The 22,379-nt window shown below is 56.9% G+C and overlaps 1 protein-coding gene across 1 annotated transcript; it reads right to left on the bottom strand.

Annotated features, from left to right (window-relative positions):
- On the bottom strand, window positions 1–22,134 carry ACACB (acetyl-CoA carboxylase beta). Its single transcript, XM_057378077.1, has 53 exons — window positions 21,999–22,134; window positions 21,252–21,667; window positions 20,476–20,602; window positions 19,932–20,070; window positions 19,588–19,697; window positions 19,351–19,432; window positions 18,830–18,928; window positions 18,460–18,569; window positions 18,106–18,216; window positions 17,731–17,940; window positions 17,240–17,410; window positions 16,865–17,026; window positions 16,527–16,690; window positions 15,890–16,040; window positions 15,706–15,809; window positions 15,018–15,099; window positions 14,327–14,472; window positions 14,097–14,247; window positions 13,845–13,979; window positions 13,309–13,455; window positions 13,044–13,232; window positions 12,635–12,735; window positions 12,465–12,553; window positions 12,264–12,388; window positions 11,930–12,043; window positions 11,734–11,847; window positions 11,282–11,371; window positions 11,070–11,188; window positions 10,729–10,866; window positions 10,218–10,317; window positions 10,019–10,126; window positions 9,783–9,839; window positions 9,155–9,196; window positions 8,869–9,084; window positions 8,639–8,794; window positions 8,125–8,328; window positions 7,824–7,979; window positions 7,440–7,562; window positions 6,857–7,126; window positions 6,483–6,580; window positions 6,220–6,340; window positions 5,928–6,038; window positions 5,295–5,438; window positions 5,094–5,214; window positions 4,856–4,952; window positions 4,594–4,690; window positions 4,228–4,363; window positions 3,773–3,950; window positions 2,735–2,847; window positions 2,086–2,240; window positions 1,782–1,952; window positions 1,120–1,256; window positions 1–997 (listed from the first exon to the last, which is right to left on the bottom strand). Exons 2-53 carry the CDS (start codon window positions 21,656–21,658, stop codon window positions 871–873), a joined length of 7,125 nt encoding a protein of 2,374 aa, XP_057234060.1. The 5' UTR covers window positions 21,659–21,667; window positions 21,999–22,134; the 3' UTR covers window positions 1–870.
- Between the last annotated feature and the right edge of the window lie 245 nt (window positions 22,135–22,379).

Genomic DNA, 22,379 nt, shown 5'->3' with positions numbered 1-22,379 from the left:
TTTTGAGCCCAGGGTGAATCTGTGCTGGGGAAATGACACAGCCRGAGGTGTTGGAAAATTTCAGATTTCCCCTCCATGGCCAAGATGATTAAAGGCCWCCTGAGCAGCAGGGTATAGATCTGGGCAGGTGACAGCTTCCCCTGGCTCTGGTGCTTCTGAGGAGGAATCAGATCACCTGGAGCCACATCCTCCCTCCTCTCCATGCTCTGCAGGAGCCAGAAGGGACACGAGGTGGGTGAGAGGAACAGTAAGGTCAGTCAAACCCTGCTGGATCCTTTGACATTCCCAGTRCAGCAGCTCCCAGATTGGCTCTCTTTAGCCTTTCCTGGGCCATCATCTACTCATGGTCACATCTACTCTTCACTCCCAGCAAGGGGAAGATGACACAAATTGCTCCTTGCAGTTTATAAAGCATCACTTGGAGTCCATTTCTCAATTCCTTCTGTTGGTGCCTGGTTAGCTGGAACCTGGCCAGCTGGACACCTCCCCCTGGGTCAGGGGATTTGTGCCTCCAGCTCTGTCCAGTCYCAYGGGATGTGTCTGACCCGGTGCTTGYTTCAAAGACCAAGGCCAGGGCTGGCAACTAAAACAGGAAAATATTTTCGATTCTTTTCAAAACCAAGTTCTGCACCAGGTCCAGATTCCAGGCTTGGCTTGGGACAAGTTCATCTTCTGCCAAGCTTACCCCCAGAGGGGATTCTGTACGGATGGCAAGGCCATCTCCATGGCTAAAAATACAAGCGCTGGCATCCTTTTTTCAGGCACGTGAGCAAGAGTCCACAGCTTCAGTTCAAGGGCTGAGGAACTGGGTGGGCAGGTGAGGTCTGGTCATGTCCTGGTGCTTCTCCTACCCCGTGGCAACTGCCCAGCTCAGGAGGGGTCATCAGTGTCCACCCTGGACAGGAGATGGGCGACCTGGGCCTTCTGTGGGCCGGTGATGTGCTGAGCCATCTGCACGATGCAGTCCATGGTCAGCTCGGGGTTGGCCTGGAGCAAGCTGCAAGGCAGAGAGCAGTTTCCTGAGAGGTCAAACTGAGAACTGCCTGGTCTTCACCACCTGCTGTTCCCATCCCAGGGATCAGCACCCCTCTTCCCATCCCAGYTCCCACGGGCACTCACCTCCGGATGTGCTTGAGGATGTAATCCCTTTTCAGGTACTTGATGTTCTCCCTGATGGCCGAGTGGGTGCCGTCCTCCTCCTGCATGTGCTTCTCCAGCCACTCCACCACSACCTGGTTGTTGTCCCAGAGGTAGCCCTGGGGAAAGCAGCACCGTGGGCAGGGGTCCTGCTGTGCCTGCACAGCTCCCCCTTTGTCCTGGAGCCTCCAATCCAGGCCGTGGCACTTTCCTTCCCAGTGCTGCACCTATGGCAYGGCACATTCCCCCATGTTACAGCCACGGGGTAAAAGGTTCAGTCTGGAAACTGAAATTCAGGAAATGTTTGCCAACTATTTAAAAAGGTAAAATTTGGTTCCTTTGCATGTCCTGCTTCCTGAGTCAAGCACAGCAATGTGTGTGTTGTTTGAAAGCAGCTCAAATGCTMAAGATCCCACTTTTGCCCTGGGAAGCCCTGTCATGGTAGAAAATCTTTATTTGGGGACCATTCTGCACCAGCACCCAATTGGGGTCTGATTTGAAGAGCCAGCCCCAGCCCTTCAGCACCCATCCTCACACATTGAAACCCTCAGGGAGGCACCACTGAAACCTCTGAATGATGGAAGAGCGAGGTGAGAGCTCTTGGGATGCTCTGGCAGTGGAGGAGAAGCCGGAGCTGGGGGTACCTTTTCAGCTCCTTCYGTCTCCATGAACCAGCGCCGCAGCATGGACTGGATGTGGATGTGGCTGAGCTCGCTGTTGGCCTTCAGCACCTCCCCTTTCACCATCTCCTCCAGCAGCAGCCGCCGCAGCCGCCAGTAGAGGAAGGAGCGGGCGCTCTTCCACTCCAGGATATCCTGCGGAACGGGAGCACAGCCCGGCTTTGCTGTCTCTGCTCGCTCCCGTCTCCATCAGAGAGCAGCCCAGAGCAGGGATAGCACAGGGATAGGATGTTCCCCCATTTTTGTCCCTCCCCCGTGCCCGGCTCACCGTGATGACCCCTTTCTCCTGCATGCGTCCCGGGGTGTCGTGCAGATCGGCGAAGCGCACAGCCACCTGGTGGTACACGGGCAGCAGCAGCTCCTCCCGCGCCTTCAGCTGCTTCTCCAGCTCYTTGCGCCGCGCCTCCGGCAGCTCGGGGGTCCCTGTGGGGCGCAGCAGGGTGAGCAGCCCATCAGTGATGCCACCACGGGGTGCTCTCTGGGCCCCACATCAGCCACCGTGCCCAGTGTCATGGCTCTTTCCTTGGCACACAAACACTGGAGCCACAATGCCATGGCCACCGAGGGTCACACCGTGTCCAGTGTTTGCCACAAGAGAGGGGAGGTGGCATTTGCAAGGACTCTGTGGGACTGTGCTGTAGCAGGGTGGAGGGACACGGGGGTAAGGAGCTMAACGTGGCCATGGCCATCCTTCATCTCAAAGCATGGGAGAAGACCCCAGCCCCATTTAACCCACTGACAGAGCCCCCAGGAAACACAGGTGTTCTAAAGCATCACGAACAGCCTCTCAGCTCCATCAGAAAATCACAAAGATTTTTCCCAAAGGGACACTAAAGGACTCCTGATAGTTGCCAGCTTGAGCTTCATGTTTAACTTGCCACTATCAATGTCCACGACCCAAAATGCCCTTTCCTTACCCAGCTGCTCCACCAGCTTGGCATAAACTGTATCGATCCTTCTCATGGTCTTCACCAGATCCTTCTTTCTGAACTTGATCTCCACTGTTCCTCCAGGTTCTAAAATGCCACCCCTGGAAAGAAAGTTTGGTAAAGAAAGGACTGGTCTGCACAGGAGAATAAATCCTAGGACATGAKATCCAGGCAGCTCTCTCCTCTGAGAATTAGGGACAGAAAACCTAAAAGGGTTTTGCTTCCAGTCTGGGATTCTTGTCTGTCCTCCTACTGCTCAGGGATCACTCCAGTGTGCATTAACTCAGGTTAGAGAAAAGGCATCCCGACTCCAGAACTGTGTTTGACACACAGGTGTCCTGGATGACACATACAGGTGTCCTGGATGACACACACAGGTGTTTTGGATGACACACACAGGTGTCCTGGATGACACACACAGGTGTTTTGGGTCACACACAGGTGCTCTGGAGGATACACAGGAGTTCTGGATGACACACATGGGTATTCTAATGACACACAGCTGTTTCAGATAATGCACAGGTGTTCTGCATGACACACATGGGCATTTTGGATGACACACAGCTGTTTCAGATAATGCACAGGTGTTTTGAATGACACACAGGTGTTTCAGATAACACACAGGTGTTTGGGATGACACACAGATTTTGGATGACACAGGTATTTGAGATAGCACACAGGTGTTCTGAATGACACACATGGGCATTTTGGATGACACACAGGTGTTTAGGATGACACACAGGTGTTCTGCATGACACAGGTGTTTCAAATAGCACACAGGTGTTTTGGATGACAGACAGATATTCTACATGACACACATGGGTATTTTGGATGACACACAGGTGTTTTGGATGACACACAGATGTTCTGCATGACACACAGGTGTTCTGCATGACACACAGGTGTTCTGCATGACACACAGGTGTTTCAAATAGCACACAGGTGTTTTGGATGACACACACAGGTATTCTACATGACACACATGGGTATTTTGGATGACACACAGGTGTTTAGGATGCCACTGACCTGCTCTCCTTGTCAGCATAGAGCTCCACGTGCAGGGGGTTGATGGTGGCATCGATCACCACCCAGGAGCCGCCGCGCAGCTCGGCGTGCGGGGGGATGTACACCAGGACAGGCTGCTTGAAATCCCGCAGGCTGTCCACGATGAAGGCACCAAACTTCAGCATCTGGTCGTACATGTCTGAAAGCCAAAGGGACTCAGCATCTGGGCCAGGTCATTGTCCTGGCTTCCTCCCAGCTGTCCAGAGTCGCCTTCCCCATCAGAGAGATAAAACACCCCAAAAACAGCCAGCAGGAAGCCACCAACCCCTSAGACCTGGGCCTTGCAATGTCCCCTCACCTCCCCAGCCCTACCCCACATCCCAGAGTGGTGCAGACCCTGGTTGGCTAGGCCATCCCAGGACCCCATGGGGTGGCAGAGGTTTGTCACACCGTGGGAATCTGGGTATCCCAAGTACCTTTCATGCCGCTGGAGAAGCCTCTCCAGTTGGCAAAGATCATCAGCGGGAGGTGCTCTCGGTTGAAGTCCCGGATGGCCTGGGCTGTTTTAAAAGCAGAGTCTGGGAACCAGACCTGCCCAGCCTGCTGGATTATCTGGAAAAGACAAGTGAGAAGCTGTGACTCTGCCAGTTCTTTGTGGCACATTACATGAAACAGCTGGAAGAAAACAAACTACCCCAGCATCCTTGAATTAAAGGAAATTCAGAATTAAGGAAAAGTAAGGTGTGCCAAAGGATTACTGAGCTATTCTTTTTTTTTTCTGCTGAGCTATTCCCTTTCCCTCCCCTGCAGCCTCCTCTCAGGTGCCACTTGGCCTCACTCACCTTTGCCTCTGAGTCCAGGTTGGCGGGGTCRGCGGGTATTGTCACCTCCACAGTGCGGGTCTCAACAGCGATGACACCCACAGGGAGACCTCCCAGCCTGTGCAGGGCAGGGTGGGCTCAGCAGAGGCCACCTCCCCTCTATCCCAGCCCYACCAGAGAGCTGCTCCCCCTCCACCATCCCAAAAGCAGTGCCACAGCCAGGGCTTGGAGATGAGTGGCCACACGTGCAGGATCCCAGCTCCATCCCTGCTCCCAGCAGTACCTCGCTCTGCCAACCACAACCGTCTGAGCCCACGGCTTCATGATCTCCATGAAACTACCCTGGTCGAAGAAGCCRCTCTGCCAGGTCCCCTTGAGGGCTGTGGAGAACAGGAAAACATGGAATGATGGTGTAAAGGTGAACACTGAAGGGCTCCAGGGCACCAGCTCACAGCCAAGAGAACCTTCTACACCTACAAGATGGAGCAGTGCTGCAGAGGCCTTGGGCTGCTCTCACTTACCTGGATGGGGTCTCCCTGCCAGCATCCACCTGGGGTCATAGGGGACTTTGGAAGGGACAAAATCGATTTCTCTTTCAACAGGGTCACTTATGGCAGTGACAGGCACTGGGCTCTGGTTATCCTGCAAGGGAGATCCCAAGAGCAGGTCACCAGCCAGCTGTGGGTGACATCCCCCACCTCCACCCTGCAGCACCCTCCTACCTTGGGTATGTAYGAGAGCCACTGCAGGATGGTGTAGACCCCCTCAAAGTCATCAGGSACAGTGACATGGGAAACGCCGTTGTTGTGCATGATCTGCACTCCTCCCAGCTGGTTGTTGGATGTGTAAACCTCCCGTCCCAGCACCTAAACAGAGTTCCCAAAGGAAACAGATAGGGCTCTGCTGACAGAGAAGCTGCTGCCTTGCTCTGTTTGTCAGTCCAAACYTCTGCACAGGCACATTCCTTCTGGGCTGGGGCTGAATTTCCTCCTCTGTCCAAGCTGATGTTAAAGTGGAGGGATCCTGCTTTGGTGCCTTAGTGAGCCACCTTTCAATTAAGCTCAAACCAGTGGGATTTTGCTCAGAGATGGATTCTGCCCCTGGGGATGGAGCCCAGCTGTCCCAAGGCACCTCTGCCATCCCRCCCTGCCCYAGGAACAACTCCTTGGTCCCCAAAGCAACACCAAAAAGCTGTGAGAACATTTTCTCCCTGCTCAGTGAGGCCAGCACAGCTGCAGCTCCTCCASAGAGTCCCATGAGGTGACACACAGGGAGCTGCCACCTCTTCCCCCTGGGACAGGGAAGGGGCTCACACAGGCAGTGGTGGGAGAGGACATGCAGCCAGAGCATGGTACCTTGTTGAGAGCTGTGACACCMGTGAGGATGATGTGGGAGTTCTCCACCTGAATGACACGCTGGCCCAGCCTCACCAGGTAGGCACCGATCCCGATGGCACGACAGGACACCTGGGCACACACACAGGGACACCTGGGGTCACTGGGGCTGCAGCACAGACCACGAGCACCTGGAGAAGGATGCTCTGAAGGGCTCAGCCTCCTTGTTGCATCCTGTTACYCCTCCCAGGGTGACCCTAAGAGCCAGCAGGAGAGAGGGGAGGAGCAGAGAGGGGAAGCGCCCCAGCTGTACCATGCTGATGGTCACTATTTCGTCGTAGGCACGGGAGGACTCCCCAGCGATGGTACCAGCAGCTCTCAGGTTTTCCACCCCAAATCCATTGTCCTTCCCTATGATGTCCAGGAGGACATACCTGCGGGGAAAGTAGTGTGAGAAGCACTTACCTGCGTGATGTGCCTGGCAGGGTGCTGAGCCAGGAGGCAGGAGCTGCATCCTGTGGGGTGTAGGGCAGGGTTTGGGATGGCTCCTTGTGTCTTATGGAGTATGGGACTCACCTGGACTCACCACCTTCCTCCACGTGCTCACAGCGCACYGAGTTCATGGTGCTGATCCTCGTGTAGTCCTGGGGAGTCAGGTACAGGTACCTGAAACCCTGCACGGAGAGAGGAGGAGGAGGAGGAGTTGTGAAGCCCCACATGTGAAACCCCACACACACATGCTCATGTGGACACAGCCCTTTCCCAATCCATACTGCCAGCACTGGCACCTTCACCTCCACCACCTTGGAAAAGCCAAGTGAACCATCCCCATGGTGCTGGGTCAGTGTGGCCTCACCCCCTGCTCTGATCCCACAATTTGACATCCCGGTTTAGCTCTGGTCATTTCCTCTGCAGTTTCCTGTGCTGCAGGAAGGGAGGTGGCCACACACCTTCTCAGGCTCGGCTGGGTCCATCCAGGCCACCTGGAACATGTGCTTGACCTCGTCAGCAAAGCCGATGCGGGCGCCGCTGTTGGCAGCGATGTAAATGCGGGGGATGCCCTCRGCCCGTGCCAGCTCCGAGGCTCTCAGGAACACCAGGTCCTCCTCAGGCCCAAAGGAGCCAATTTTGTGTGTGATGTCATTGCAGATGAGCACAATGTTCCGGCCTTTGGGGTACTCGGGGGTCTTCAGTTTCATTTTGAAAGCAACCATCCCCACCTGCCTCAAAAGGGAACAAGGTCACAGGGCAGAATCCTCCAGAGARTCACAGAATTGTTTACAGAATCACAAAGTTAACCAGGCTGGAAAAGACCTCCAAGATCATTGAGTCCAACTCTTGACCCATCACCACCTCATAACTAAACCAGAGCACTGAGTGCCATATCCAAGAGACACAGGGGCTGAGCCTGCAGGTGGCATTAACAAAGAGACAAAATGGTTGAGGAGCATCTCCCAAGCTTTAAACACAGACTGAGCCACCACCCATTCCCATCTGCTTCCCCTGCCCCATTCCCAGATCATTCCCTGCTACCTCATTCCCTCCAGGAACCCTGTTCATCTGCACGAGGTGCCCCTGTGAGTCCAGGACCAGCTCGGTGTAGGTCAGGACATCCTTGGGGTGCAGGTCTGAGGAGCCCCAGAGCTTGAAGAGAGCCTGTGGAGACACAGCACAAGGCTTGGAATGCTTTGGGTCAGAAGAGACCTTAAAAACCATCCGTTTCAGGAATTCCAAGAGCTAAGAATTGGTTTAGAAATGTTTCACATAACCAAAAACACTAAGGCTTGGACKTTTTTTCTTTTCTCATTTGACAGCTCGAGGAGAGGGCCATTTTCCCCAGGTGGGAGTATCTGGGGATGGTCGTGATGAAGAACAAATGCAGCAATTCAGAGCCTCTTTTCTCTCAGCCAGACTCACCTGCCTGATCATCTCAGGGAAGTCATACACGTAGGTCGTGCCCAAGGACTGTGCCTGGAACCGCTTGGCCTGAAGCAGGTCCTTGGTGACATAGGCAGTGTTGATGAGCATCCCGTGCTGCGGCCCCTGCTTGTCCCCATACGACTGGAACATGATCTGGAAAGGACAGCAAAGCGTAGGTTGCCTTGCCTGGATGTCATGGTGGCTTTTCTGCCGGAGCACTGCTGAGCCCTGCTTGGCCAAGGTGATTTTCCACCAGCAGACACGGCTGGGTTCCTGCAGTCACCCCACGGTCACTCACGCTGCCGGTGCTGGGGTCCCTCACTTCCTTGTAGAGGCTGATGTCCAGGTAATAGCCAGACTCGTTGGTGAGGAACAGGCGGATGGGGATGGCGGTGGCCGTGGGTGTCAGGCGGATGTTGATCTTCACCTCGGCCTGCAGCACCCGCAGCTTCCAGAGGCGGCTGCCGTAGCGCATCACCATGGAGCGCACCGACTCCTCRATCTGAGCAGGGGAGGGCACACAGGGGGTCATTGCCCCCAGGGACAACACTGAGCACACAGTGCCAAGGCTGGAGAAGCCCTGTTGCATCCCCAACCCAAACAACCATTTTGGATTTGCTTTGGGTGAGCCCCTTCCCACTCTCCATGCCTCCTAGTGTTGATAACCACACTCTCCACTAGAGACAGGGAAGGATGGTAGGGGGTGACTGTCCATCCATGCAGTGATCCCGAGCACAGGGTATGACCAAACCTCAACCCCAAATCAAAAGAATCTCTCCAGGACAAAGGAAGCAGAACCCCAAGAAACACACCTTGGAGGGGTCCATGATGACRGTGGGCACGAAGTTGAGGAAGATGTGGTTGCAGTCAGTGCGCACAATGGTGTTGTTGAAGGCCACCTCCAGCTCATCCATGGCCTCCAGCAGCAGCCGCTCTCCCTCGTTCTGCAGGTACTCGAAGGAAGCCTCCTGTGATGGACCAGGTGGCTCAGTGGCACCCAGGGCACCCCTGTACCCTCACTGTGCCCCCGGGGTGAACCTGCCTTGGTGATGAGGTCGGAGTGGCGCACGATGGCGCGGATGAAGAAGCGGTAGTCGGTGGTCTCGGCGCCCGCCTGCACCTTGGCAGCCCCCAGGTACAGGTGCATCTTGTGGTTGGCGCAGGGGATGGCCGTCAGGTCGAAGTTGCGCATGCGGCTCAGCTCCAGCTGGAAGGCGAGCGCCGGCTCCAGGTGCCGGTAGATCCGATCCTCTGCAAACTGCACAGCACGGCTGTGAGAGCCAGGGCCGGGCCAGCACCGTGCCAGCACCGCTCCCACCAGATCTCACCTCATCCCTGGCTCTGAACGTGAAAAACTTCGGGAATTCTCTCTGCAGMAAAAGGGAGAGAGGAGACAGCATGAATAGTCGCGGCCCGCAATCCCACAACAGAGGATTGTTCTGATTCTCCGTTAAAAGGAAAAAACCTTGCAGGTTTTGTTCTCCCACAAAGGGAAAAGAGCCAGGATGGATTGATTAGATTGGATTTTAGGAAGAAATTTTTCCCTGTGAGGGTGGTGAGGCCTGGTACAGGCTGCCCAGAGAAGCTTTGGCTGCCCCATCCCAGGAAATCTCCAAGGCCAGGTTGGATGGAGCTTGGGGCAAACTGGGATAGTGAAAAGTTCCACCCCATGGCAGGGGATAGAACAGAATGAACTTTAAGGTCCCTTCCCCACCCAAACCATTCTGGGCTTCTACTGCACAACAGCTTTTAAAGGAAGCTTAAAGCTATGGTAGTGGCTGTGCAGGAATCACATTACTGGAAACATGAGCAGGATAAAGGATGATACAGGAGATGAATCACTCATTGAATTGCTCATTAATTAATTCCCAGCTCCTGAAGCACAGTAGGTCCATCCATCACTCAGTGCTGGGTCTATAAGGTATTTATAGATGYCAGAGGCTCAGTTGCACTCACCTGCTGGGCAATGAGGAATGTGATTCTCCGGAGACCACATTCAACGAGGATATTTTTCTACATGGAAACAGAAGATGCCACCAGTCACGAGAGCTTAAACATCTCCATCGAGGGAGCAAACAAAACCCAAGCTGCAGCATTTTGGGGTACACTGTGTAGAGTGCAGACAGTGCCTTGGGGTACAGTGCTCTGGCTTGCAGGGTTTGCAAAAAGAGGGTTCAGMCCCAGTGACAGACCTTGGACTGGGCAAAGGCTCTGAAGATGGGCACCAGCTTCTCGTCTTCCATGTGATCAGCGGAGCAGAGCGCGATGTTGAGGATATGGATCGGCTCCTCACGGATGTTCTGACAACAAAACCTCACAGTCAGCCCTGGCCAGCAGCATCAGTGCTGTCCCAGCACCACCTGGGGGTACCAGCAGCAGCTTCATGCCCACCTTGGCATCCTCCTCGTCATAGGTGGTGGCCTGTGCCTCGCTGAGGAGCTTGCTCTCTGACGGAGAGTTGGTGAAGCATGAGATCACTTCTTCAAAGTTCCTGTCCAAACAGCAGGGATGGGGTCACAAGCAACCAGATGGGGTTGTGTCCACCCTCTACCTGAGGGGACAGCACCAAGGACCCACGGTGACAGCGTGACAGGGACGCAGCACAACTGTCCCACCATCCCATGGCAAACCCACAGCTCTGAGCTCAGCTGTGTTAATGTGCAGAGGGRTTTAACCTGTGCCATGTAAGCTTTCCACATGTCCCCAAAGGCCACCTCATGTCCCCACAAGGTAAGTGTTGTGCTGAGAATATCCAGTCTTCAGCTATGGTGGGAATTGCAACTGCCACTAGCACTGCCCAGCTGCCCCCAGCTGTGGCTCTTCCACCCCATTTTGCTCTCCARTGACTGCAGTGGTATCCAAAATGCACAAACACCAGCCAGGCACGTCGCAGAACCCCCACCTTGTGAAGTCCTCAAATCTGCGGAAAGCCACCATGACTCCCATCCGCTGGCTTGGGGGGGAGAAGCCGCTGTCCATGAAGAGCTCRGTGCTGTGCCGGGCCAGGTCAGGGTTGGAGACGCTGATAGGGACGGACATCCTGCCACGGGGAGCAAGTGTCAGACATGGGGGAGGCACTGTGTGGGACCAACAGCTCCCACAGAGGGGTCATCCTGCTCCACTGTCAATGGGACAGCACGGTGGCAGCTCYGCTTTGAGCAGAGGGGATGATACAAACCCCACAGCTTTGTGAAARGAACCATCCCAGGAGAGCAGGACAGGTGAGTGGGAGGGACCCTGTACCTGTTGGGGTGGGAGGAGGGCAGCATGAACTGGAACTCCACGAGGCAGGTGCCATCGGAGAGCTGCCGGTGCTGCAGGCTGTTCAGCTCGTAGGCGATGTAGCCCCGCCGCACGTAGACCTGCAAGGGGACACAGGAGGTACCACTGTGCCCCTGCCACCCCCATGTCCCCCTTGCCACCCCTAGGACCCCTCTGGGCCCCCCAGCCCTCACCTCCAGCGCTGCCATGCGCACCACCTCGTTGGTGTGGTAGAAGAACACGGGGAGCACATCAAAAATGGAGGTTTCTGACAGGATCAGTTTCTGCAGGAAGGAAGCAACATTTAAGGTGAGGGTGAAGTGAGACCTCCCTGCCCTATTCAGGGAGTCCCTCAATGTACAGCTGTGCAGGAGTAGTCACTCAGGTGCCATGGAACATCCAGCCCACCAAGGGGACACCACCAGAGCCAGACATGAATCCACATGGTGGATTTTGTTCCGTTCCAGAGTGCAGAACAACAGATGAGGACTGGCAGCACAGGAGTGCACCCCCTCCTCTGCTCCACACAGCCACTGCAGCAAGGTTCTGAGTACTTTTTAGCTGTTTTTCAGACTAAACCACTTACAGGTAGATCCCCTCCCCAAAGCCACCCRAATTCCCTCTGGAAAAACACCCAAYTCCCAACCTTCAGGTTCTCAGGGCAGTACTCGTGTCCGTACATGTCGATAGCAGAGATGAAGATGGACTCCACCTGGTTGTGCCGCAGCTCATAGGAGGGCATGTGAGAGGCAATGAGCACCTGCCAGGGGAGAGAGGAGCTGGGAATGTGGGGGACAGGGATGGGGACAGCAATGGGATGGCACCCTGTGGTGCTGGCTGACCTGCCGGGCTCTCAGTGCCACTTTGGAGTGCTCGGTCTTGCTGAGCTGTGTCAGCTCRTGGAGGATGGAGGTCAGCTCATCTGTCAGTGTAGGGTCACGGCCACACAGCTGGTCCTGCAATGCCACAGCACCATGGCTCAGCTCAGCTGGGATGRCTTCATCCCAAAACCCAGCCCCACGCAGGCAATGGCGACAAACCCAAGGCATTAAAATGGGCTCTCTTTGACCCAAATGTAGACACACAAAACATTTGAAGAAATGTGGAGCTGCCTCGGCTCTTCCTTCCTTGCCACCAGCCTTTGCTCCTGGAGTCTCAGGCACRGGTTGTACTCACAATTAACATGATCACCAGCAGGTTCTTCTTGGCCACTTGGGCATGGGAGAAGATGCTCTCCAGCACAGGAGTCATGTCTGGTTTGCATTGCTCCCTCAGGCTGATGACACACTTGTCATAGTGAGCTGTGGGACAGGGCCTGGTGAGCCCTGCAGCCCCTCCAGAGAGCCCCGCAGCCCCCAGAGAGCCCCAAGCTCTCACCATGTTGGAACTGTGTCTCCACTTGCAGGTAACGCCTGAGCAGGTCCAGCACCACTGTCTTCATGTAGCCCCGGATGCCACTGCGGTACCTGGGGAGCAAAGAGCCCATTTTGTTGTGAGGTGGTGGCCATGGTGGGGACAGGGCAGGTCACAGACAGCACGGGGCTCACCTCTGCACCAGCTGCACCARGCTCTGYGTGTTCATGAAGAACACCTCCCGCTCAGCCTTCCTCTGCAGTGTGGCCGCGTGGGTGTCCAGCACGTTGGCAATCTGTGGGGAGAGGGCACAAGGTCTGGGGTGGCTCAAGGGCACAAGGCTGACAGCTCCCCCTTTTTTTTTACTCCACCCAAAGCCTGTCCCTTGAGGATTTTTTTTCCCCAAAGTGAAAAATGCAAAGTGACAAATGAATATAAAAAAAAAACCTCACACATCAAAGCAAATACACCTATAAAACTGAACACGTGTTGAAAATATAAACCCTCACGTATTTCCTGAATGCATTTAATTTTTCATAAAATTCAGGCAGGGGMTCCCAACTGGCTCCAGTTAAGGGGACATGAGCCCCCTTTGCCCCTCACCTGCTGGCTGGGGAAGCGGCAGAGCACAGAGGTGATGTTGCTGGCRTACTGCGCCATCACTTTCCGGATGGATTTCTCCACGGCCAGTGGGATTCTGCCTGAAATGCTYGTCATGATCTCCTGCAGCTCCAGCAGGGGCAGGGCAGGGTCCCTCAGGGTCATCATCAGCTGTGCCACCCATTCCTTCACCTGTGGGAGCAGAAGCTGGTGCTGCCAGACTTGCCCTTGGGGCACCTGGGTGAGACAGCTGGTCCCTGGCACCCACCTTGGCTTTGAAGTAGGGCTCGGGCAGGCAGTAGCCATTCATGACGTTGGTCAGGTTGTCCAGCACATTRCGGAGAACCTGGTGCTGCTTCTCACCAGTGATGGGGAGGGTCTGCTGGGCTGGGAGGCCCCCTGTAAATAGCTGTGCCTGGAGAGGGTACAGAGAGCTGGGCTGAACTGTCTGTRTTGACAAGGGACAAAGGGACAGAGCTCTGCAGAGCTGCAACTGCACCAGGGTTAGATGCAGAGGAAGCAYCTGGCATTCAGCATTGTGGCTCAGCCAGGGTCTCACCATGAAAACAACRCAGAAAAACTGCAGATTTTAGTGCTAAAAATGCTCCTTTTTAGTGCATGTGAGCCCCTGCACAACAGAGAAGCAGAGCAACCCATGTGGAGCAGCACTTGAACCCCAGCACAGCCTGAAGACATGGCATGACCATCACTGTGATGCCCACATCAGGGCAGTTCCTCCATTCTGTCCCCTAGGGAGCATTCCCGGGATGCCGACAGCAGCGTGGCAGCCCCCAGCAGACTCACGGGCTTCACTTTGGAGGGATCATCGAGCTGGAGGCGGGCGATGACACAGCCGGCCTCCAGCAGCGCTCCCGGCCGCTTGATGTAGWGCAGGTGCCCCGCCTCCTCCACCGCCAGCGTCATGATGATCTTCATCACCTTGGGCAGGAGGGGGACACTGTCACCGAGCCAGCAGCACCCGCGGGCCGCACATCTCCCGAGCCGGGTTCCATCTTTGCCTAGTGCTGCTCCTCCAAGCTCTTCCGCMAAACTCACCTCGATCTCCGCAAAAACCTTCCCCTCGTCCACGTGGCCGCCGTCCTCCACCGTGTACTGCAGCAGCTTCCCCGCGGAGGGCGAGCGCAGCACCGTCGGGTCCTTCTCCTTCTCGAAGGTGCACGTTTTGTTGCCGATGGTGATCCGGTACCTGCAGGAGAGGGAAAGGTGTCACCAGCCGGCTCTGCTGGCCGTCGGGGAGGGAGGATGGGGGCTCTGGGAGGGGGTACCTATCGATCTCCTCCTTCATGTAGGTGGTGTAGCTGCAGCCGTCGTAGGAGAGCAGCAGYCCCCCGTCGTTGAGGCGGTGCACGTCGATCTCGATGTGAGTGCGGTTCATGATGACCACGTACGTGGTAAGTGACTGGCGGGCAACCTGCGGGCAAGGGGCACCCTCAGTGCAACCCCAAAACACACTCGTGGGGGGCTGGAGGGCACCTCCCCACACTCAGTGCAACGGCTGCTGCCACAGGATGGGGCTGTGCTGGRAGGATAGGAGGCATGACCTCAGGCTGCACCAAGGAGCTGCTTCAACTCAGGCTGAAGCTGGTTTAACTCAGCTCACAGCCCAGAGCTGGTTTAACTCAACTGACAGCCCAGAACTGGTTTAACACACAGCCCAGTGCTAGTGCAACACATGGCTCACCTGCTACTTTCATTGTGAGTAGGGAGTTTTGCATGAAGTGCAACTAATTGGGTTTAAAAGCAAGAAAAGGAAGTCTCTTAATAAACTCAGGGCAACAGGGTGCATGAAAACGTCTGTCAGGTTAAAATGAGGTTATTAAGGTTATGAGGTTATTAACCTAATTTTTATGGTGCACACTTTTAAAGGATAATATATTATTTCACCTTTCTCCCTCAGTCCCTGACCCCTTGAGAAGCGCTGTGGTTGGTTTGGGGGGAGCCCAGCCCTGCCCTCACCTGCAGAATGTACTTCACACCCTCATAGATGAGCTCCACATCRACAATGTTCAGCAGGGAGGCTGCTGGCAGCACCTGGCCCCTGAAACASAACGGAGGGATCAGGCCCCACAGCTTTGCCAGCCTCTCCAAGCATGCAGGATGCCACCAGTGCTCCCAGTCCCAGCAGGAGGGTGTGACAGTGACCACAGGGGACAAGTGTCACCTTTAAGTGACCCACGTAAGCACCATGCACAGCTGGATCTGGAGGGAGGCCAGGAACTGGGAAAACACTCAGATAAGGTGGACGGGAGAGCCCCAGGCATCCTCCAAGGCCGGAGGAATAACCTTGATACTCAACAACAAAAGCAAGCTGCACAGCCAAGCCACTTCCCCTTGAAAGCTGTTTTCCCAGCCACGGGAAGCCTTTCCCACTCTCCAGACAAAGTGACAGCTGAGGAGCCAGAGCTGTGAGCCACAGCAGATAAACCTGTCCCTGGCTGTCACAGCGCTACTGTCACTAAATTTGCAAAGCAAAAATGGAAGGATGATGTCCCAGGAGGGCAACACTCTGCTCTCCCTGAGTTGTGGCTGCCCCACAAGTGCTGAAGTGCTGAAGGCCAGGCTGGGTGGGGTTTGAAGCAACCTGGTCTGGTGGAAGGTGCCCCCCACATGGCTCAGCCCCCTCCAGACAGCCCCTGTTCCACACCTCTCCAATGTGTGCAGGAAATCAGTCATGCACGTCCTGAAAGCAGCATCTGCCACGTTCAGGGCACCACAGACAACCCCCAGCATCGTGTCCGGCTTCTCTGCCTGTGGGGGCAAAAATAACAGGGTTTGGGTCTTACCCCAAGGGAAAGGAGTGGTCACCCCACAGGRTTGGTCACCCCTACCTGCACTTTCTCAGCAATCAGGTGGTCCAGCCAGCCCGTGTGTATCTCGTTGTTCTGGAAGCTCTCCGTCTCCAGCAGCTTGATCAGATATTCCACCGTGGTCCGGAAATCCCCACGGATGGACAGCTCCTTCAGGGCCACCACCATGTTCCTTTTAGGGAGCAAACCCCTTCATTAATGACTGAGGAGGCGGCACTTGGTTCTCAGCAGAGGGAACTGGGGTGCTTCAGGGTCTGGGGCAAACAGCTCCTGAGGTGATGAGCTCCTGAGCTCCAACACCTTCAGAGAGTAGAATCACTGCATGGTTTGGATTGGAAGGGACCTTAAAAATCCCTTTGTTCCATCCCCTACCATGGGCAGAGACACCTTTCACTAGACCAGTTTACTCCAAGACCCATCCAACCTGGCCATGAAACAGTCCTGAATGAAACTGCTGCTCAGTTCCTGAATGGACACTSCTGCTCATGGGCTCTAAGCAATGCTCAGCAGATCACTACAACACATCCTTGAGGATCAGGTGAATGAGCTGGGGCCGTAGCATTGCCACAGCCCAAAAAATTCTGGCTTTGTCCAGCTCACACAACAACAGTGACTCTTCCCAAGTGCACCCACCCCCAACTCATCCTGCCACACTCACGAGATGGCCTCCTCCCGGTTCTCTCCCCACGAGAAGCAGTGCCCAAACTGGGAATCAGCRAATTCATGMAGCCCYCCAGCTGCTGCCACGCTGAAGTAGCCCCAGACGTTCTTGCTGCTGCGGAAGTTCAGCTCCTGCACCGTCCCTGAGCTGGGCTTGAAACCCTGAGCCAAGACAGAGCAGAGATGGAGGAACCAGGGTTGAGGCTCATGCAGTGAGACAGGGAAGGGGAACCCTCATGGATTGCACTGATCCCATGAATATTGTCTGGCTGGGGAGGACTGTGCCCATGTCAACCCCACAGGTGGCACTTGTCCCCACTCCAGCCCCCAGCTCACCTCCTCRGGGTTCTCGCTGGTGATCCGGGCAGCAATGACGTGGCCCCTGGGCACAGGGGGGTTGGAGGGGCTGTGGAAGCAGATGGGGGTGTCCCCCCAGGGGCTCTCCCCGTACAGCACCCGGATGTCCTTTATCCTGTGCAAAGGGATGCCCATTGCAATCTGCAGGAGAAACAAGGGCCTGAGCTGCCAGGGCAACACTGGACAGAGAATCTGAATTGAGAGTTCCCAGTGAGAAGAGAAGGAAAGCTGCCACACTGCTTTCACCCACACCCTCCATGCTGGGATATGGGGCAGTTTCCCTCTGCCAGGCTCCAGTCCAGATCTCCCTAAATCCCCAAACTGCTGCCTATAACACCCCGGGTGTGCAGGTACCTGCAGCTGGGCAGCCGGGAGGTTCACATCGGCCACCATCTCCGTGCACGGGTGCTCCACCTGCAGGCGGGGGTTCAGCTCCAGGAAGTGGAAGCTCCCATCCTCTCCGTACAGGTACTCCACGGTGCCTGCACTGACGTACCCAGCCATCTGGGCCAGGCGGACGGCGCACTGCGGGAGAGGGAAACGCCAGCATCATCATGGGATCATGGGGTATCCTGRTGTGGAAGGGACYCACAGGATCATCATCCAGCTCCKGGTTGTGCAGGGRACACCCCAAAAATCCCACCGTGTGCATGAGAGGCCAAACTCCCCCTGGACTCTGGCAGGATTAGGGTTGTGATGACTTCTCTGGCGAGGTTGTTCCTGTGCCCAACAGGGAATCCTGCTCAGCTCAGGAGTCCCTCCCTTCCTCAAAACCCCAATAAACCCAGCAAGGACCAGACCAGCTTCCCTAAAACCTCATGCTGGTGCAAGACCAGGCCACTCACCTTCTCCATCACCTCAGTGACTGCAGGGGCAGCGATGGTGGCCGGCGCCTCCTCGATGATCTTCTGGTGGCGGCGCTGGATGGAGCAGTCGCGGCTGAAGAGGGAGATGGCRTTKCCRTACTCATCTGCCAGGACCTGCACCTCCAGGTGCCGCGCGTGCTGCGCCAGCTGCATCAGGAAAATGGGGGATCCGGGGGCCTCTCCCTGCACCTGAGGCAGGAAAGAGGGTCGTGCTCTGGCATCATCCCCCCAAATCCATCCCAGGAGGGAGGAAGAGCTCCAGGAGGAAGTGGGAGGTGCCCCAGGAGCACAGGGCCCTGCTGCGTGTCCCAGGATGGGATGGGGACAGGGATGGGGGTTCCAGGCACCTCTCACCTGCCGGAAGCAGGCACTAAATTCCTCTGCTGCCTCCACTTTTCGGATGCCTTTGCCCCCGCCACCTTCTGCTGCCTTGATCATCAGCGGGTAGCCGATCCTCATGGCCACCTGAGAGGGTGAAGGGCTGGAGTGATTGTAGTGTTTTGGATCCCAGCCCACCACCCTGACAGCCCACACAGCTCCATGCATCCCTGAGCAGGATTAACCCAAGTGACATCCATGCAGAGGGACAAACTGTCCCTCTGATCACTGTGATGTGTACTGGGAGGCCYGAAGAGCCAGGGCAGGCATGCTCTGAGGAGAAATCGTGATGGGCAGGGGATAAGCAGCTGCCTGCAGACTCAGCTTTACCTCCAGGCCTTCCTCCACGTCCTTCACACAGCCCTGTGCATACGTCTCCAGCGGGATGCTGATGGACTGCTGATTATTCTGGTCCTCCTCAGACCACTGGCCCATCAGACCTGCAGATATGGCCAGGGCTGTGGTCACCACCAGGGTGGCACAGCTGGGGTGGCACACTGGGTGTGCCCAGGGAGCTGAGGATTCCATCACTTCTCTTGTTCCCATCTCCAAAATCGCCCTGCCCAAACCAGGTGCTTCAGTGGGGTCCCCAATATGTGTGGCCACCTGGGCCAAGGACCCCAGTCCTGGTGCTTGCTTTGGGGGGAAGGAGGGCAATGGGGGAGCAGGGAGGGTGTGGGGGCTCTGAGGAGGCACTCACCRCTCCCGCTCCACGGCAGCGTGGGGATCTCCAGAGTCTGAGCCACGATGGTGGAGGCGACTTTGTCCCCCAGAGCCCACATGGCATCACTGGGGGGACCTTCGGAGAGGGAGGGAAGAGCTGAAGGACCCAACCCACCAGCCCATCCCCACCACATCCACACATCACCAAGTCAGCCTTCTGCAAGGACTGGGGATGAAGGAAAACCCCAAATCCACTGCCCAGCTCAGGACAAAACTCAATCCTTCTACAAGGGGAGCTCAGGCTGTCCCTGGCKGGGAATCCCACAAGGTCTGCTCCCACCCAATGTTCCTTTGTGAACAGCTTGAGCATTACAGGGAAAACCCAGAAAACAGCAGGATTCCTGGGAATGTCCCAGGAAACCAGCCTGAGGACTGCCACTCCATGGGGTGAGGATGCCAGAGGCACCAAAGGGGCACTCMCAGTGCAGTGTCCCTGGGACTAACTGTGAGCACACACACCAACCCAACACCCAGCACAGAGARGCAGYGAGACCTTACCTAGGAAAGCTATCCCGTTTTTCTGCAGCAGCTCTGGCAGCTTGTGGTTCTCCGAGGCATGTCCCCAGCCAGCCCACACCGCCTGGCACAAGGAGAAGGAGCAGTGGGAGCGTCATCCCTGCACTGGCATCTCCTGCCATCTCCTCCACACGCAGGGACATCACTCCCTCTTGGGGTATCCCCTCTGCCCTGCAGCTTTGTCACCAAAGACATGGGAGACACACGAGTGGCTGCTACCTGGACTGGGATCCGTTTGGAAATGTCCACGATCAGCTCCACGTTGGCRTAGTTGTTGTTGTTGGTCCCTCCAGGGACAGGCACGTAGTGATCTGCCATCTTGATGTACTCTGCAAGACAGCACAGGGGATGGTGGGAGCCAGATCCCTGAGTGGCAGACCTCCCCATATCCTCCATCCTGGGGAGGCTAGAGCAGGGAAAAATTATTCACTCCTGGGTTTGTCTGTGCAGGAGGGAAGTGTGCGACTCCAGGCTGTGGCTTTTTCACATGCCAGGCAGGAAAAAGCCACTCTGGCTCAGCCCCAAGCAGGGAACTTCCCTTTTGGGATCCGTACAGGAATTACCTGCATTAGCCTTGAGGTCCTCRGGGGTGACCATGACCACGAAGCGAATGGCGCGCTCGTTCCGGAACATCTCGTAGGCCCAGCGGCGGATGGAGCGCATGCACTTCACCGCTGCGATGCCATTGTTGGCGATGAGGACCTGGAGAGATGGAGACACAGGTGGCAGGGTGAATCCTGTCCTTGCTGCCCCAAGGGACAGCACAGCAGGGGTGAGGGATGGGTATGGAGCAGAGCAGGGGGAATGTGTTGACCAGGAGCTTCCCCACAGTCAGGTGTATGTCTTGGTGGAGCATGAGACTCCTCAAATATCTCTGATGTCTGGCATGGGGGATGACCAAGAATGGGACTTTGGCTATCGTTTGTGCTATACATGAGGTTCCTTCTCCCAGCCCATGAAAGTGAAGGAAACCATGGGATGAACAACTCTGGGCTGCCATTGATCCAAGCCCAGTGGACACAGGACACTTAGGCAGCACTCAAGGGTGTCCCTGAGAAAAGCAGTGAYCCCCTACCCAGGCACAAGCAGGGATATGTGGGCACAGACCTTCTCRATGACACGGTTGCCCCCGAAGCGGGTGACGAATTCGGCTGGGGAGGCAACAGAAAAATCCCGCTGCAGGTCCATCTTCCTGTGGCTCTTCTTTGCCAGGTGCAGCCCTGACATGCTGGGCCTGTGGTGAGACGTGGTGGCTGTCACTGAGCTCAGAGCCACCCCAGTGAGCCCCTTCCCCAGCCCCAAACCCCCGGCAAAGCCTGTCCTGCAAACCTCACTGACCATGTGTACAATGGGACTCAGGCAGGACATAAGGAAAAGAAATTCCTTATTTGTGGAAGCACGAAGGAGCAGCAGGGATACTACTGGCAGCACCACCCCAACCCAGCGTGGCAAGAGCCACCGTCGGGCTGTCGAGTGTCACAACACGTCCCTGCAGCCAAAGGTTTGTTATTTTTAGCCAGAGCAGAGCAGCCAGAGAAGGCAGGCAGCAGCATTTGGTTTCCAGTTGTTTCTGCTGGATGTCAGCTGCTCTCCCRCRGGAGYTGGAAAGTGAKCTGCCSCACATCCAAACTGGAGATTTTGGGRRGTGCACCACCTGCCCTGGTCCTTGCCACACTCATACAGGTGGCACTGCTGTCACCCAGCCAAGGACACTGGCTCTCCCCGCAAAGGGAGCAGAAGCGGTGGCATCACCTTGTGGATCCGAGGAGCACCAGCACCCCAATTTTACCAACAGCAATGCACCCACCACAAAGCAGCCGCCCTCCCSAACCGGGATATCCCCGCACGGCCGCTCTCCCTCCCCAGCGGGCTGCCAYCCGCACCTGATGCCGGCGCTGGGCTCCAGCGGGGCGGTCACGGCGGGCGGCTCGGGGACGGTGCCCCCCACCCCGGCCAGGCTGCTCCGCCGCCGGCCCACCCTGAATGCCGTGGCCATCAGCTCGTCATCGGAGGAGTTGTCGTCGAAGGAGCCCAGCACGAACTTGGCGAGGGCCGGGCGGCGCAGCGCGGCGGGGTTGTACACGGCCAGCTGCTCCTGCTCCGTGCTCGCCCGCCCTGCCCTCGGAGGCGCCTGCGGGCCCGGGGGGCTCGGCCTCGCCGACGGCCCGGCTGAGGGGGGCAGCCYCGCGGGGCTCTGCTCCGGCTCCTTCTCCCGCTCGCACCCAGAGTTGGACATTTTGGCCCAAAGCAGCAGCAGCACCGCGAGCAGGAGCAGCGCAGCCGGCAGCATTCACCGGCCCTGGGGGAGAGGGAGAACCCCGGTCACGGCTGTGCCACCGAACCGCGGCCCCGTCCCCGGAGCTCCCACACCGCTGCCCCCGGTGCCAGCCGCCCTCAGCCGGAGCTCCGTGAGRGGCCGGGGGGCGCTCCCGCCTGCCAGGCCCTCACAGCACCCTCAGCACGGCGGCCCCAGCCCGGCCCTCACACCGGGGGCGGGGGGCATTGAACGAGCGCTCCAAATCCCCACACGTGCGGTCCATTATCRCCRTCAAAGCCGGGCATGGCGGTGAGGRAAAAGCACCACAGCCCCCTCAGCTSCTCACCCTCCCCTCAGCCCTCACCCCCCTCACCATGGCTGCCAGCCCCGTGTCCCCTCCGCGTCAGGCCCCGCTGGGCTCCCTGGTCACTCTGGTGTCACCGGGCACTCCGTGTGTCCATCTGTGTCCCCCCCAGGCCGGGCCGGAGCCCACGCGGTGCCAGGGCCGCCCCCGAGGGAAGCTCGGCCCGGCCTCCCCCCCCTCCCCTCCCCGGTTGTTCCCGTTGGGTTTCACACGTGACAGTCACGTCAAGCACACAAATATTTCGCTGCTAACGTGTCTGGAAAAGTTCTGCTGGAGATGAGGGTGGAAAGAGGGAGGGGGGACACCCGATCCTTGGGGGACAAAGGTGCCCTGGCCCTGTGCCTGGTCACGGGGACGGGGACAAGGACATGCTCCTGGGACTCCCCATTC

The sequence above is a fragment of the Malurus melanocephalus genome, unplaced genomic scaffold (assembly GCF_030028575.1).
Source record: "Malurus melanocephalus ecotype Western Australia unplaced genomic scaffold, MMel_1.1 scaffold_340, whole genome shotgun sequence".
Classification (NCBI taxonomy): Eukaryota; Metazoa; Chordata; class Aves; order Passeriformes; family Maluridae; genus Malurus; species Malurus melanocephalus.
The sequence above is the reverse complement of the archived record's forward strand: the minus strand, read 5'-3'. Positions and strand labels throughout refer to the sequence as shown.